Genomic DNA, 14,268 nt, shown 5'->3' with positions numbered 1-14,268 from the left:
CTACACCAAAGCTCTTTGCCGAAAATAGCCGATCTACAAGCTCACCACGCCTCGCAGCGCGAGGCGTGGTGAGCTTGTAGATCTGCTATTTTTGGCTATAGTTCTCAGAATATGGACGCTAGTGGTTAATATAAAAAAGGAGAAAAAGTTTCTATCACACAAAGATTTGGAGGACCCCCTGTAGTAACTTTGAGGACCCCCTAGGGGTCCCGGCCTCCTTGTTGAAGACCCTTGGTTTAACTCTCAGAATTAAAATATATTTTACTATGTAAAAGAAAACAGCTGGACTGTTTTAGTCCTATATATGGAAGATTCTGCGATACATTACAAGCTTGTGTTTAAATAGTAGGCTACATTATTATGAAATAATTATAAATAAGTGGAAATTCACCCAATCAACTCTGGTGAGTTAGGGTAAGGATCTGGAGAGGGTGTTCAGAGCGCCTGATGGCTTTATAGCGGTTCATTTCATTTTCCAGAAGCATTTCAAATGGATATTGTGAGGCATAAAATAAACCATATATGTAATAGTGTCATGAAATAAAATACCAAATATATATATTTTTTTCTTTCCGTTGCACTGTGTTTAGCAACGCTCACTTTTGAACAAATTATTTGTAATTGTAAACGCTGAGTAAGTGAGTTCAGAGTTCCACAGCAGGTTAATGATTTAATGCTAAAATCCAGTGAATCCGATTAATAACTTTAGGACCGATAAATCGACTTCAGGCGCGATTTGGACCGATCCGGGTAAACGCGCATCGATGCAGCCGTATCGCTAGTGTTGTTATATACTGTATATATATATATATATATATATATATATATATATATATATAAAATGTTGTGTCTATTTTTTTAATATTAAAGGTGATACACCATGTATTTAAAAAGTATTTATGTCATATTGTTTATGTCCCAAAAACGTTTTTCAAAAGGTTTGAGGCTAAATTACCACTCCTGAATAGAGAGCCTCTCTCATTTTTGAATGGCTCTCAGAGCATTTCAGCTGCAGTACCACCTTTGACCTGAACTGCGCCACCCCCCCCAAAATCCTTTTGAAAAAAAAAATTATTTTTGAAAAAAAACTTTTTTTTGAAAAAAAATATTTTTTTGATTTTTTTTGTGTGTGATGACGTCACAATCGGCAGATGACGTCACAATCGGCAGCAAATCTGAACAGCCTGTTTTGAGAACCCGTGGGATACTTTTAACCTTCGCCTTCTCAAAACCAGAGAGACACATCGGTCAGAAATGGGACTTTGTGAGGATAGAAGGTGCTAGTGGGACCCCAAAAAAAGGTTTTAAAATAGGAAAAGTGAAATTTCATGGTGTATCACCTTTAAATTCATATCTTACGTAATGTAAAACGGTATGGCACAACAACTAACAGTCAACATTTCCATGGAAAGAGCTAACACATTATGCAAATCATTAATCAAATAAATGAAATCGAAACCCTCACGAAACACGATAGAACAAAACACAAGCTTCATGTGCTTGCCACATAAATCAGCCATTGCTAGAGGCATAGTTACTGTCGTGCTGTCACCACCCAGAGTTGATCATTCAATATGTTGACAGACGTCAAAAGTGCAAGGAACTGGCCGCATTCAAATACCATTTTTCCAAAGCTTTCTCACCTGTCTCATATGAAATCAACAGACATAGCGTTTTTATTTATTTATTTATTTTCTCGTGCTGACAGTTCCATTTCCCCTCCACTGTTTTAGGACCAGCTGATAGCAGAGCTAGAAAGGCTTCAGTTGGAGTTAGACCAGCTGAGAGCCAGACCTGGTGGATCCTATTCCAGGTACTGTATGCCACCATTCAGTTCACACATCAACACCCCAGAGAGAGAGAGACGTTTGAGTCAGTGTTGTTTTTGACAGCAAATTTTGATTTAGTTTTAGTCATAGTCTTTTGAATGAAATCTCATTTAGTTTTAGTCATAATTTAGTCTCCTGAAAAGTTTTAGTTTTAGTCTAACTTTAGCTGACCAAATATCATGTGATTTTAGTTGACTAAATCTACAGTTGATTTAGTCAACTAAAATGTATTTTGGCAGGCCTTGATGGCATCGTAATGACTGATTTTACACTTGGTTGCATGCTGAAAACAGCAGATCTACAAGCTCACAACGAGTCGCTCTGCGTCACGTTGTGAGCTTGTAGATCTGCTATTTTCAGCATGCAACACCTGAAACATAAAATAACTCTCTTCTCCACTAGTCCCTCCCTAACGTTTTAGTCAAGTTTTTATTTTGTTGACGAAATTGTCAATATATTTAGTCTTAGTTGTAGTCATCACAGCTTAGTTTTTATTTCGTTTTTATTTCGTTTTCGTCAGTGAAAAGAACACAGTCGACACACATTTTTCGTCATAGTTTTAGTCGACGAAATCAACACTGGTTTGAGTAAAAAGAAAAAAGAAAAGAAAAGCCTGTTGTACAAACACATTGAAGCTTGTTTACTTAATATTCAATATGCATCATTGTTTTTAAGCAGTGCCAACCGCTCCTACATCTGGCTTTGTCTGTATGTACGTACAGTATGTCCTGCATCTGTATACAGTATATGTCCCGCCTCATCCCACATTGGCCAAGCTTCGCTGGACGCTTAATGAAATTAACTCATAAATAGCACCGCTCACTTCACACTGGGTGTGATTTTTACTAAACACAAAATATGTTTTTACCATGTTGAAAAAATAGACCCCACTTTGAAAACCAATACTCTATTGTAGCCCTTTGCAATAAAAACCGATGCTGTGATTATTACCTTTGATGTCAGCAAGTGCGGGGACATCTGATGGTTCTACTGGGAAAAGTGTTATGTGTAATATCCAACCCATTACTGTCACATTCTTATAAAATCCAAACGTGCGTTTCTCCACTGAAATAATCCATAGAGTTATGGAACTGTCACGTTGGTTTGTTTACAAGTAGCTGCGTCGCACAGTTGCGAGCGTCATTTTACAAGCACCAGTGTGTTGCACCGGAAGTAGCAGATCTACACGTTTACAACCCATCCAAATGCAACACGCTGTGGGCTTGTAGATCAGCTTTTTTTTTCTTTTTTTTCCCCCGTTGCACTGTTTAGCAGCGCTCGCTTTTGAACAAATTATTTGTAATTGTAAACGCTGAGTAAGTGAGTTCAGAGTTCCACAGCAGGTTAATTATTTAATGCTAAAATCCAGTGAATCCGATTAATAACTTTAGGACCGATAAATCGACTTCAGGCGCGATTTGGACCGATCCGGTTAAACGCGCATCGATGCAGCCGTATCGCTAGTGTTGTGATATATATATATATATATATATATATATATATATATATATATATATATAAAATGTTGTGTCTATTTTTTAATATTAAATTCATATCTTACGTAATGTAAAACGGTGAGTTTCTATGGCACAGCAACTAACAGTCAACATTTCCATGGAAAGAGCTAACACATTATGCAAATCATTAATCAAATAAATAAAATCGAAACCCTCACGAAACACGATGGGACAAAACACAAGCTTCATGTGCTTGCCTCTGTATTATTTCCTTATAAATCAGCCATTGCTGGAGGCATAGTTACTGTCGTGCTGTCACCACCCACAGAGATAAAACAGAGTTGATAATTCAATATGTTGACAGACTTCAACAGAGCTCATTGCACAATCACACATGCAGAATCACACACAGTCTCTCTCTCTCTCCGTCTGTCCTTCTGTCTCCCCTCTTTCATCCCTGCCTCCAGTCGCTCCCTGCCAGGCAGTGCATTAGAGCTGAGGTATTCCCATGGCGGCGGCTCCCTCCCGGCGGGCTCCACCACTCACCTGGATCACTACAGCAACAGCTCCACGGGAGGCGTGGTCAGACGGAGCCACCGTGCGCGCTGGAGCTCAGGCCGCGAGGACTCCGCCAAGGTGAGAGAGACCAGGGACGTGCAGAGAATGTTAGAGGCAGGGGCTGACATTTCTAAAAGGGCCCTTTTGGTGAAAACATCGAAAATAGCAGACCTCCAAGCTGCGAGCTTGTAGATCTGCTAATTTTGAAAAAGTCGTGAAAATGTGTGCAAATCTTTGAATATATGTATTTTTAAAGCGAACGTTTGTAACTCAAATTTTGCTTCTGGGTGGTCCCTGGAACTAAATATTTTGAGATGGGGGTCCGTGGCCAAATACATGTCATTTTGGGGGTCCTTCACATGAAAAGGTTTGAGAACCACTGACATGGTAGTCTCTCAAGAACAGACTAACTGAGCTCCAGTTAAGTGAAAAGGACCTTTTCTTTGACGATGGCTAGCCAGACAGCTGACACGAATCCTTCTAAGGTTTTTCAAAAAAACCTTAGAAGGATTCAAAAGACACTTATAGAATCCGGGTCAAAACTCTAATTTCCACGATTTTTCCAAAATAGCAGATCTACAAGCTCGCAGCCGCGCTGTGAGCTTGTATATCTGCTATTTTTCAATAGTTAAAGCATAAAACAATGATACACAATAATGTGTACCCGTTCTGAATGGGTTGGTTAAATTGTATTTCTAACCAGATGATGACCATCTCTTCCCCTCTCTGTGTGTAGTATACTGACTGGGAGAGTGGCAGCCTGCTGGGCAGCGGGTTCAGCACGGCCGTGGAGGTGACCTGCTCCGATGACGAGGAGGACAGGGAGACGCTGTTCGGCTCCGAGCTGCTGTCCCCCAGTGGACAGACGGACGTCCAGACCCTGGCCATCATGCTGCAGGAACAGCTGGAGGCCATCAACAAGGAGATCAAGTAAGACCAGGGGCGTCACAAGACTGGGATGGGGGGTCCGTGGCCAAATACATATCATTTTGGGGGTCCTTCACGTGAAAAGGTTTGAGCACCACTGACATAGAAACAAATTTGGATCAATTGGTCCAGCCACTTAGGAGCACCTGGCCGAACAGACAGATTTTGATGACAGCGGTTTCCTTATTTATATGTAGGATTGAAAGAACAGAGGTGAAGACTGGAACTTTGGTATATATATGTCACAGTTTTTTTGAGTTTCAGTGAAATTGAGAACAGGAGTGCTCGTCGTGCGGCGCGGGGCGGAACAAGCGGTCGCTTTGATCCACAACAACGACAACGACAACGTAGTGTCGGCAGGAATGATAGCGCCTCACCCCACAGAGGTTAGGGTTAGGGTTAGGGTTAGGCATAGTTTTACAGAGGTTAAGGTTAGGGTTAGGGTTAGAGTTAGGCATAGTAAGCTAATGGCTAAACACAGCTGCTAGGCTAGGCAAACGAGTGACGTCAACGACTACACAAGTGAATGGCGTATTCACCATCTCATGGTGAATACGCAGAATTACACAGGTGCGCTGATAAGAGACTATCAAGGTGAATTGATCCAGGTGGTGAACGACAAAACGAGCGCTCTTACCCCGATCTCACTGAGTTACCCAAAACTGACTGTAACATATATATGCATGGAGATTAGGAAAGGACTACCAGATACCAGAAGAGTGTAGGTATAACTGCGAAAATCCAGGTTGGCAGGTTTTATATTTTCACCAAAAGGCCATTTTAGAAATTTCAGCCCCTGCCTCTCTAACACCCAGTAAAATACAGAATTGATTTCAAAATACTGATCACCACCTACGAGGCCCTCAACAACCAGACTCCCAGCTATCTCTCAGACCTCGTCAAACGCTATGTTCCCTCCCGCCCCCTCAGGTCTGGCAATGACAACCTCCTAGAATTTACCCATAAGGCAAAAAATGCACCTGGGGTGACAGGGCCTTCTCAGTTGCAGCCCCCACCCTCTGGAACCCACTCCCACCTCATATAAAAGAAGCCCCCACCCTTGCCGTGTTCAAAGTCTCTCTCAAAACCCACCTTTTCAGACTTGCTTTCCCTACCTAACTCTACTCTACTCTCTCTTCAGCAGTTTTTGTGTCCCTGCTAATGTACTTTTTTTTAGCTTTTAGCCTTTTTAATTATTGTCCTAATAAAGCTGTTTTTATTTTGTTTTGTAAAGCGACTTTGAGTACCATGAAAAGCGCTATATTTAATGTTTGATGTAGTATTATTATTATTAACACTCTCTGCACCTCCCTGCTCTCTAAACCACAGGCTGATCCAGGAAGAGAAGGAGAACACGGAGCTTCGAGCGGAGGAGATTGAGAGTCGGGTCAGCAGCGTGGCTCTGGACGGCCCCCCCGTCCCCCCGTCCTCCCTGGGCAGAGACGGGGGACGGGGCTTCATCCCCACCTCCATCACGTCGTCCACCCTGGCCTCCCCCTCCCCTCCCAGCTCTGGGCACTCTACTCCTCGCCTGCCCCACTCCCCCGCCCGGGAGACGGACAGACAGGTACGGATGATGCTCTTTTGTCAAGTGGTTCTCAACCTTTTCAGGCCGTGACCCCCAAAATAATCATATTATTTTAAGAGAGTTTAGGCATTACCTTTTGTATAACAGGGTTCTATTGTGAAAATAGCCGATCTACATGCTCACAACGCCTCGCTTTGCGAGGCGTTGTGAGCATGTAGATCGGCTATTTTCACGATTTCTGCCTCTCATATTTGACAATTTGGCCAATGTTTAATTTGTCATTTTAGAGGTATTAAAAAAAGTCCTTATAATTGTCACTTTGAAATGTGCATAAACCCTCTATACACTTGAACTTTATGTTGGTTTGTTTACCGTTGAGTGAGAAAACAATGATGCACATTAAGTTAATCATCTGGGGACCCCCACAAAATAATTTGGCGACCCCCCCTGGGGGTCCCGACCCACAGGTTGAGAACCACTGCTCTTTGTGACTGTGTGGGAAGGCAGTTTGACTTCTCTTGCATCTCATGGCAGTCATCTCAGAATACTATATTGTCGCTGAGGGGTGCAAAAAAAAACCTTCATGTCCCAAAACCGTTACTTTTCAGGAAATGGAAAGTCTAGCGTAATTCTTATTAACTCACAGCTCTTGTTAGTAATTTTTATTTGGTTAGATTTATGAAACACAAAGACACACTTACTGTAACTTTCAGCTGTTTTAGGGATGTCATAATAGGCAAACATTTGAAAAATGTTTCAAAAACAGATAAGATAGCTGATCTGCAAGGTCATGAAACACTGCAATTACTTTTGCTACTTTTGTACAACATTTTCATACATTTCAGCTCAACTTTATTGTCACATCACAGGTTTTTACAGGTGTAACCAAAAGAAATGGGTGCAATTCTTTGTCCCATCATTGTAAGGAGTATAAAATAGGGCATTCATTTATGGAAGAAAAAGAAACAAAAAAACATAAAAAGATGAAAGGTGCAGGGTTTCTGCCCGACAATGACAATATATTATGCATGCACAGATTGCACAGCTTCAAAATGCTCTTAATTAGAGAGATTTGTTTCTCTTCCAGAACAACAAAGAAGATGATCGTTCCCTCGCTCTACTTGACTCTACACCTCCACCCACGCCTCGAGCGCTGCGATTGGACAGAATGACGCTCACCCATCCCGGGGCAATGCTAGATGACCCCCGGGAATTCCGCAGGTAACCAGAATTCGTACGTCATGCACAGGGGTGTCACATCAAATTCTGGGCCCTGGGTACTTTAACTACTTAAAAAATAGCAGATCTACAAGTTCACAGCGTGACACAGAGTGCCGCGCTGCAAGCTCGTAGGGCTGCTATTTTTGAAAAATCTTGAATTTGTGCAAGTCTTTGAATTTTCAAATCCTTCTAAGGTTTTTTGAAAAACCTATGTTTCTATGTCAGTGGTGCTCAAACCTTTTCATGTGAAGGACCCCCAAAATGATATGTATTTGGCCAGGGACCCCCCCAGAAGCAAAATTGGAGTTACAAATGTTCGCTTAAAAAATACAAAGGCCTATACTGTATTCAAAGATTTGCACACATTTTCACAACTTTTTCAAAAATAGCAGATCTACAAGCTTGCAGCTGTGAGCTTGTATATCTGCTATTTTTCAATAGCTAAAGTATAAGAAAGCCTCCTCTCTCCTTGCACTCTGCTCCTCCAAAACTAAATCAACATTTGGGATGGGAACGATTTCCGGGTTATTCTGGAGATTGGAGGACAGAGGAGGCGAGGAGGCAGATATTTGACTTTTGGGATTTAGATTAAAATTTTCCCCTTTACACTTCTTGTCTTGATTCCAGTCTGTCAGCAGATGGCAGCAGTTCCAACAGCAGTCAGGATTCCCTACACAAGTCCAGCAAGAAGAAGAGCATCAAGTCTTCCATTGGTCGGCTGTTTGGAAAGAAAGAGAAAGGGAGGATGGGCCAGCCTGGGCGAGATGGATCAGCTTCTCTTGGTAGGCAGATGGAAGAGAAGGCTAACATAGGTGTCCTTCATTATGGGAGGATGACATGTTTAGAGTGTTTTTTGAAAGGTAACCCTGTGTCGTCGGACAGGAAAGGAGTTGTCCGATGGGAAACGATGTGAGACATGATGTGCTGGACTCCATCAAAGACTTTTAATATAGGAAGATACACGTTCTCTATTTGAGCCACTAGAGTCGAAATGGGATACAAATCCTACACCTGTTTACTGGTGCTAGATATCAGGAGTGTGTTGCTGGGACAGAGAAAGGTTGATAATAAAGTTTATTTTCTCCTTATTTGGGTCTCTGAAAAAAGCCATTTTAATATGAAAATTTGTGACGATCGGGTCCAATATTTAGTTCAGTGACCATGGGGCTAAAGAATGGTTCTGAAGCTGTGTTCACGTTCACTCTCCCATTGAATATGCTACAACCTGCTTCCTTCCTCCTAAAAAGGTGTCAACCTACTTCACGCAGATACGGGAAGTAAACCGGGGATGGTGTGTCTTGCTATTTCTGTCTTGGACTCCATGTTTAGAGTACCTTTGACCCTTGACATTTCTGTGTGTCTTATAGCCTCTACACCCTCTGAGGACCTGGCGTCTGGGGATCCTATGGGGTTGAACAAAACTGGGACCCTGGGACCAGCAGACAAGGACCGCCGCAGCAAAAAGAAGTGCGTATCAGGGAAGCGTGGTCTGTTTTTGGTTATGTTTTTGTTAAACTGACACCTCAGCTTAATCCAGAGTGACCCTGACAATATACCTGTCATCCTATAATGATCATGTAAGAAAGAATAGAGGATATGAGTAAATAAACATACTAATATCAGATGTTTAAATGAACATTCTGTCCATAATAGGGCATTCACGAATAGTGATTTTTAGTATTCGAATTATTCGACCTCAAAGTATTCGAATAGTCGAATATTCGACAGGACTGGCCAAACTGTCAAATATTAAGTAAGCAAGAGGCAAACATTGTGATGGAAATAGCTGATCTACATGCTCACAACGCCTCGCATTGCGAGGCGTTGTGTGCATGTAGATCTGCTATTTTCACAATATTTATCTGCGGAACCGAGTCACATTAAATGTAATACCTACTATTCTAAGTGCTTGTCAGGGTGGGGGTCCCCAGTTCAAATATGTTTATTTTGGGGGTCACAGCCTATTTTTTCTTTTTTTTTTAAGAGAAAACAATAAAAAATTTAAATAAGCGAATATTCGACTTCGGTGAACAACATCGAATAGTGGCTTTGATATTCGAATATTCGATTATTTGGTGAATGCCCTAGTCCATATTCTCTCAGTAGAAAGGTATGCAACGCCAGCTCAGTGTCAGTCTCTCTTTTATATCACACCAGGCACGAGCTTCTGGAGGAGGCATGTCGCCAAGGGCTTCCTTTTGCATCTTGGGACGGCCCTACTGTGGTCTCCTGGCTAGAGGTACTAAATTATATTCACTGGGAAAGATTTAGCAACACGTTTTTCAAAATGATACATTTTTCTTTTCATTGTTTCAGGGTTCCCACGGTCATTAAATTCCTGGAAATATTTTGAAATTAGAAAAATATTTTTCCAGTACTTGAAAGGTTTTGGAATTGATCAAGGGTCCTGGAAGGTCCTGGAAAAAAATAGCAATGCATTGTCTTTGGTTATTGATTTTGTTAATACCTCTGAAATGACAAATTAAACATTGGCCAAATTGTCAAATATTAGAGGCGGAAATTGTGAAAATAGACGATCTACATGCTCACAACGCCTCGCAACGCGAGGCGTTGTGAGCATGTAGATCTGCTATTTTCACAATAGAAACGTGTTATACAAAATTCCTCAACGGGTCCCCAATTAAAATATGATTATTTCAAGGGTCACAGCCTGAAAAGGTTGAGAACCACTGGCATACACTACCTGTCTTAAGGCATTGCCCATAGGAGTACGCGACTTGTTATTCAGCTGAATTATTGTTATATAGTCCTGGAAATTGAGTTAAATATTCTGGAAAGGTTTTGGAAATTAATTGGTAAAAATGTGTGGGAACCCTGTTGTTTATCTATGTCTTATCTGCCCCTCCTTCCCCGCCCTCTGCTCTTCACTCCCACCAACAGTTATGGGTGGGAATGCCGGCGTGGTACGTGGCAGCCTGCCGTGCCAACGTGAAGAGCGGTGCCATCATGGCCAACCTGTCGGACACCGAGATCCAGAGGGAGATTGGCATCAGTAACCCGCTGCACCGCCTCAAGCTGCGACTGGCTATCCAGGAGATGGTGTCGCTCACCAGCCCCTCGGCGCCGGCCAGCACCCGCTCTGTGAGGACACACACCACCAACACACTGTGAAATAAATAGGTTGAATTTGCAGAATACATACCGTAACACAGGGGTCTTCAATGTTTTCAGGCCAAGGACCCCTTGTTTGAGAGAGAGATGAAGCAGGCCAGGCACCCCCACAACCTTTTCATAGATTCCACATAGTTTCATCGTTTGACAGCACGATCATCAGTCTATTTTGGATTCATGTCAATTTGTGTTATCAGATATTAACCAATTGAACCGTCAATACTTATAAAACTTGACCTTTGACTCTGTACTTAGTCTGCTCTTTTCCCCCTCTACACCAAACCTCTTTGCTGAAAATAGCCGATCTACAAACTCACAACGCCTCGCAGCGCAAGGTGTTGTGAGCTTGTAGATCTGCTATTTTTGTCTTAAGTTCTTCCAATATGGACACTAGGGTTCAAGTGGTTAATGTAAAAAAGGAGGAAAAAAGGTTTCTATCACACCCCCTTAGGGGTCCCGGACCCCCTGTTGAAGACCCCTGCCGTAACAGATAAAGAATATAATGGAATAGAATCTTTATTGTCCAGACAAAATGTGCCTTTAGATTCACTTTGTCAGGGCTCACACTCACAGACACATAAAAACATGAAGACAGATGGCATACACACCACAGACAGATACACTTAGCAGATAAACACTTCTATCAAAAAATAATTGTATTACGCAGGAAGTATGATAGTGCTTTGTGCAAAAGAAGCAAAACCAGAGCGTACAGTAAACCAAACAAAACACATTCTGGGGTTGGAAGTAAGTTGATTGTTTAATTGATTGAGTGAATGAATGGATTCTTTTGACAAGTAAAACAGTTTTAAGACATTTTATGTACAAGATATGCATGAATTAAAAGGAAAGGGGGCACTGCCAAATGTCCTGTGTGGAGTGTATCCTTACGTAGCTCTAACACATATGCAATCCACATTCTCTAGTAGACATTTATTTTATGAATGTACATTTCACACCTTTCCAAATGTGATATGCCGGTCAGACAACTGCGATAACATTATAATGCTTACATTTATGCTCCATTGTAAGACGATGCAACGCCATAAGACACAGTATAAATCAGGCGTAAAACGGTTTTGTCTCGTTAAAAATCTTTGGTCTGATCTGATAGTTGCGTTTCTCTCTCTTCATTTCATGACACAGTCGACCAGTAATGTGTGGATGACCCATGCAGAGATGGAGTCTCTCAATGCTGCCATCAAGCCTCCGGTTAGTGTGTTATTTGTCATGTCTGTGTCTCATACACCCCATTATATCTGCTGCTACCTGTCAGTCACACGTTGACAATGTTTCACTCAGTATTGAATCATGTTCAGGGTCTGTCTGGTCTGAATCATGTTGATGAGTCTCTCCTCCCCCCCTCCTCCTCTTCTCCCTCGCTCTTTCTCTCTCTCTCTCTCTCTTTTTCCTTCTCTCTCTTTCTATTTGTGGGCCCAGGCCATAGTGTTGAGCATCTTCGTCTGTCCCTCCGGTTGCTGTTTGGGTGTGAACTGCTTCCAACTAATTACCCGTTCACTAACACACTGTTCCTCCCTTTGTCCCCCCTTTCCTGTCGCTGCTCTTCCCTCCTGCTCCTCCCTCCCCCTGCCACATCCTTTCATCCATCCATCCATCCATCCATCCCTCCACCCGGCTTCTCCTGTCCTACTTCCTGACCCCTCCTCCGCCTTTTCTCTCTCCACCTCCATATTACTATCTTCTCTCTCTCTCTCTCCTCTCTCTCTCTTCTCTCTCTGTGTTTCCTCCCTCTTTTACTTTTTATGCACCCAAGGAGCTGAAAGAGTTCAGCTGGGATCAGGTAAGACATCACCAGGTTAGAGACAAACTGTGCATTACAGCACATACCGTATACAGTACATGGCATCTTCCTTAAAGGACCATTCTGGTATGAATACTTGTCATTGTCTATTCACAGGGGGAAATTATGTTTGTGTGTGTGTGTGTGTGTGTGTGTGTGTGTGTGTGTGTGTGTGTGTGTGTGTGTGTATATATATATTAGTATATCTACAAGCTTGGAGATCTGCTATTTTCACTATTCCTTGTCCTGAATTTCTGGGAAAAATGTCAAAATTTCAACACAGCAAAGCACTGATATCAACTTTTGAATACTTGATTAGTATTTTTGAAAGCAAGTACTTAGTAGTAACGCTTGTAGTTACCAGGAGTATCTCTACTTTGACTTAAAGGGGAAGACCACCCATTTTCAATATTGAACTATGTCATTAATATACCTTAGAGGAGTTGTGTGGAAATAGAAAAAAAGTTCCCCCCCCCTTCTGTGTTGCCTAGAACTGGAAGATTGATTTTGGGGTTTGTATTGTAATTTACAATGTGTGATGTCATCAAGTTGTACTTTACAATACAAACCCCAAAATCAATCTTCCAGTTCTAGGCAACACAGAAGGGGGGGAACTTTTTTTTCTATTTCCACACAACTCCTCTAAGGTATATTAATGACACAGTTCATTATTGAAAATGGGTGGTCTTCCCCTTTAAGTACTGGATTTGAGTACTTTGTCCAGTACTGCCTATAGATATTATATACTGTACCATAGAATATTTTCCCTTTAAAGCTACAATCTATATGTGTTATGTTTGTTGTCTCCCTCTCCTGATGGAGAGAGGTACTTGCAACAATGTCCAAATTACAGTAAAGATGGTGTGTATCTAGGTTACAATCCGGTGAACCGTCTGGTTCAAATATCTATTGACATCATCAACCAGTAGATGCCCTACCTGACGCAAGTGACAATATAAGAGTAGGGTCACCATCTCCAATCACTGCAGTTGTGCCAATTATATTATACTAGAAGCTCGGCCGCCCGAAGGGCGGCCGAGCGTCTAGTCGGCGACCTGGCCAACTCGGGAACAATGTAAATAGGGAATGAATGCCCCGCCCTTTAATGCAAACCCCATTATACCTGTTGTCATAGGATCCGTTTTGACCATCTGTTTGCGCGTGCCCATTTATGCCCATATATGGAGAGATATGTCTATCTACGTCCATTTTCTGCCCATATATGGAGATCTCTGTAGGACCTGGTTTGACCATCTGTTTGCCTGTGCCCATTTATGCCCATATATGGAGTTTGCGACCTGGCCAACTCGGGAACGATGTAAATAGGGAATGAATGCCCCACCCTTTAATGCAAACCCCATTATATGGAGATCTCTGTATCTGTCTGTGTCCCTTTTATGCCCATATATACTCTATCTGTGTCCATCTTTTATGCCCATATGCCCATATATGGAGATCTCTGTATCTGCCCATATGCCCATATATGGAGATCTCAGTCTGTGTCCCTTTTATGCCCATATATCTGCGTCCATTTTATGCCCATATATGGAGATCTCTGTATCTGCCCATATGCCCATTCTCTGTATCAGTCTGTGTCCCTTTTATGCCCATATACGGAGATATCTGTCATGGAGATCTCAGTCTGTGTCCCTTTTATGCCCATATATCTGTCTGTGTCCCTTTTATGCCCATATACGGATGCAAACCCCATTATATGGAGATCTCTGTATCTGTCTGTGTCCCTTTTATGCCCATATACTCTATCTGTGTCCATCTTTTATGCCCATATGCCCATATATGGAGATCTCTGTATCT

The 14,268-nt window shown here is 42.0% G+C and overlaps 1 protein-coding gene across 1 annotated transcript in view; it reads left to right on the top strand.

The window, feature by feature from the left end:
• The window catches only part of ppfia3 (PTPRF interacting protein alpha 3), a gene marked incomplete at both ends in the record, with an annotated part of 43,579 nt that overhangs the window by 18,825 nt on the left and 10,486 nt on the right, over nt 1–14,268 (top strand). Inside the window, 11 exons of the mRNA XM_080724245.1 lie at nt 1,734–1,813; nt 3,754–3,922; nt 4,581–4,774; nt 6,101–6,338; nt 7,387–7,520; nt 8,148–8,302; nt 8,888–8,987; nt 9,678–9,759; nt 10,422–10,622; nt 11,799–11,864; nt 12,427–12,453. Coding sequence (XP_080580371.1) covers nt 1,734–1,813; nt 3,754–3,922; nt 4,581–4,774; nt 6,101–6,338; nt 7,387–7,520; nt 8,148–8,302; nt 8,888–8,987; nt 9,678–9,759; nt 10,422–10,622; nt 11,799–11,864; nt 12,427–12,453 — 1,446 coding nt within the window. The remainder of the gene's footprint in view (nt 1–1,733; nt 1,814–3,753; nt 3,923–4,580; nt 4,775–6,100; nt 6,339–7,386; nt 7,521–8,147; nt 8,303–8,887; nt 8,988–9,677; nt 9,760–10,421; nt 10,623–11,798; nt 11,865–12,426; nt 12,454–14,268) is intronic.

The sequence above is a fragment of the Nannobrachium achirus genome (genome assembly GCF_963921795.1).
Source record: "Nannobrachium achirus genome assembly, chromosome: 4".
NCBI classification, from domain to species: domain Eukaryota; kingdom Metazoa; phylum Chordata; class Actinopteri; order Myctophiformes; family Myctophidae; genus Nannobrachium; species Nannobrachium achirus.
This window is presented reverse-complemented; position numbering and strand designations above follow the sequence as displayed.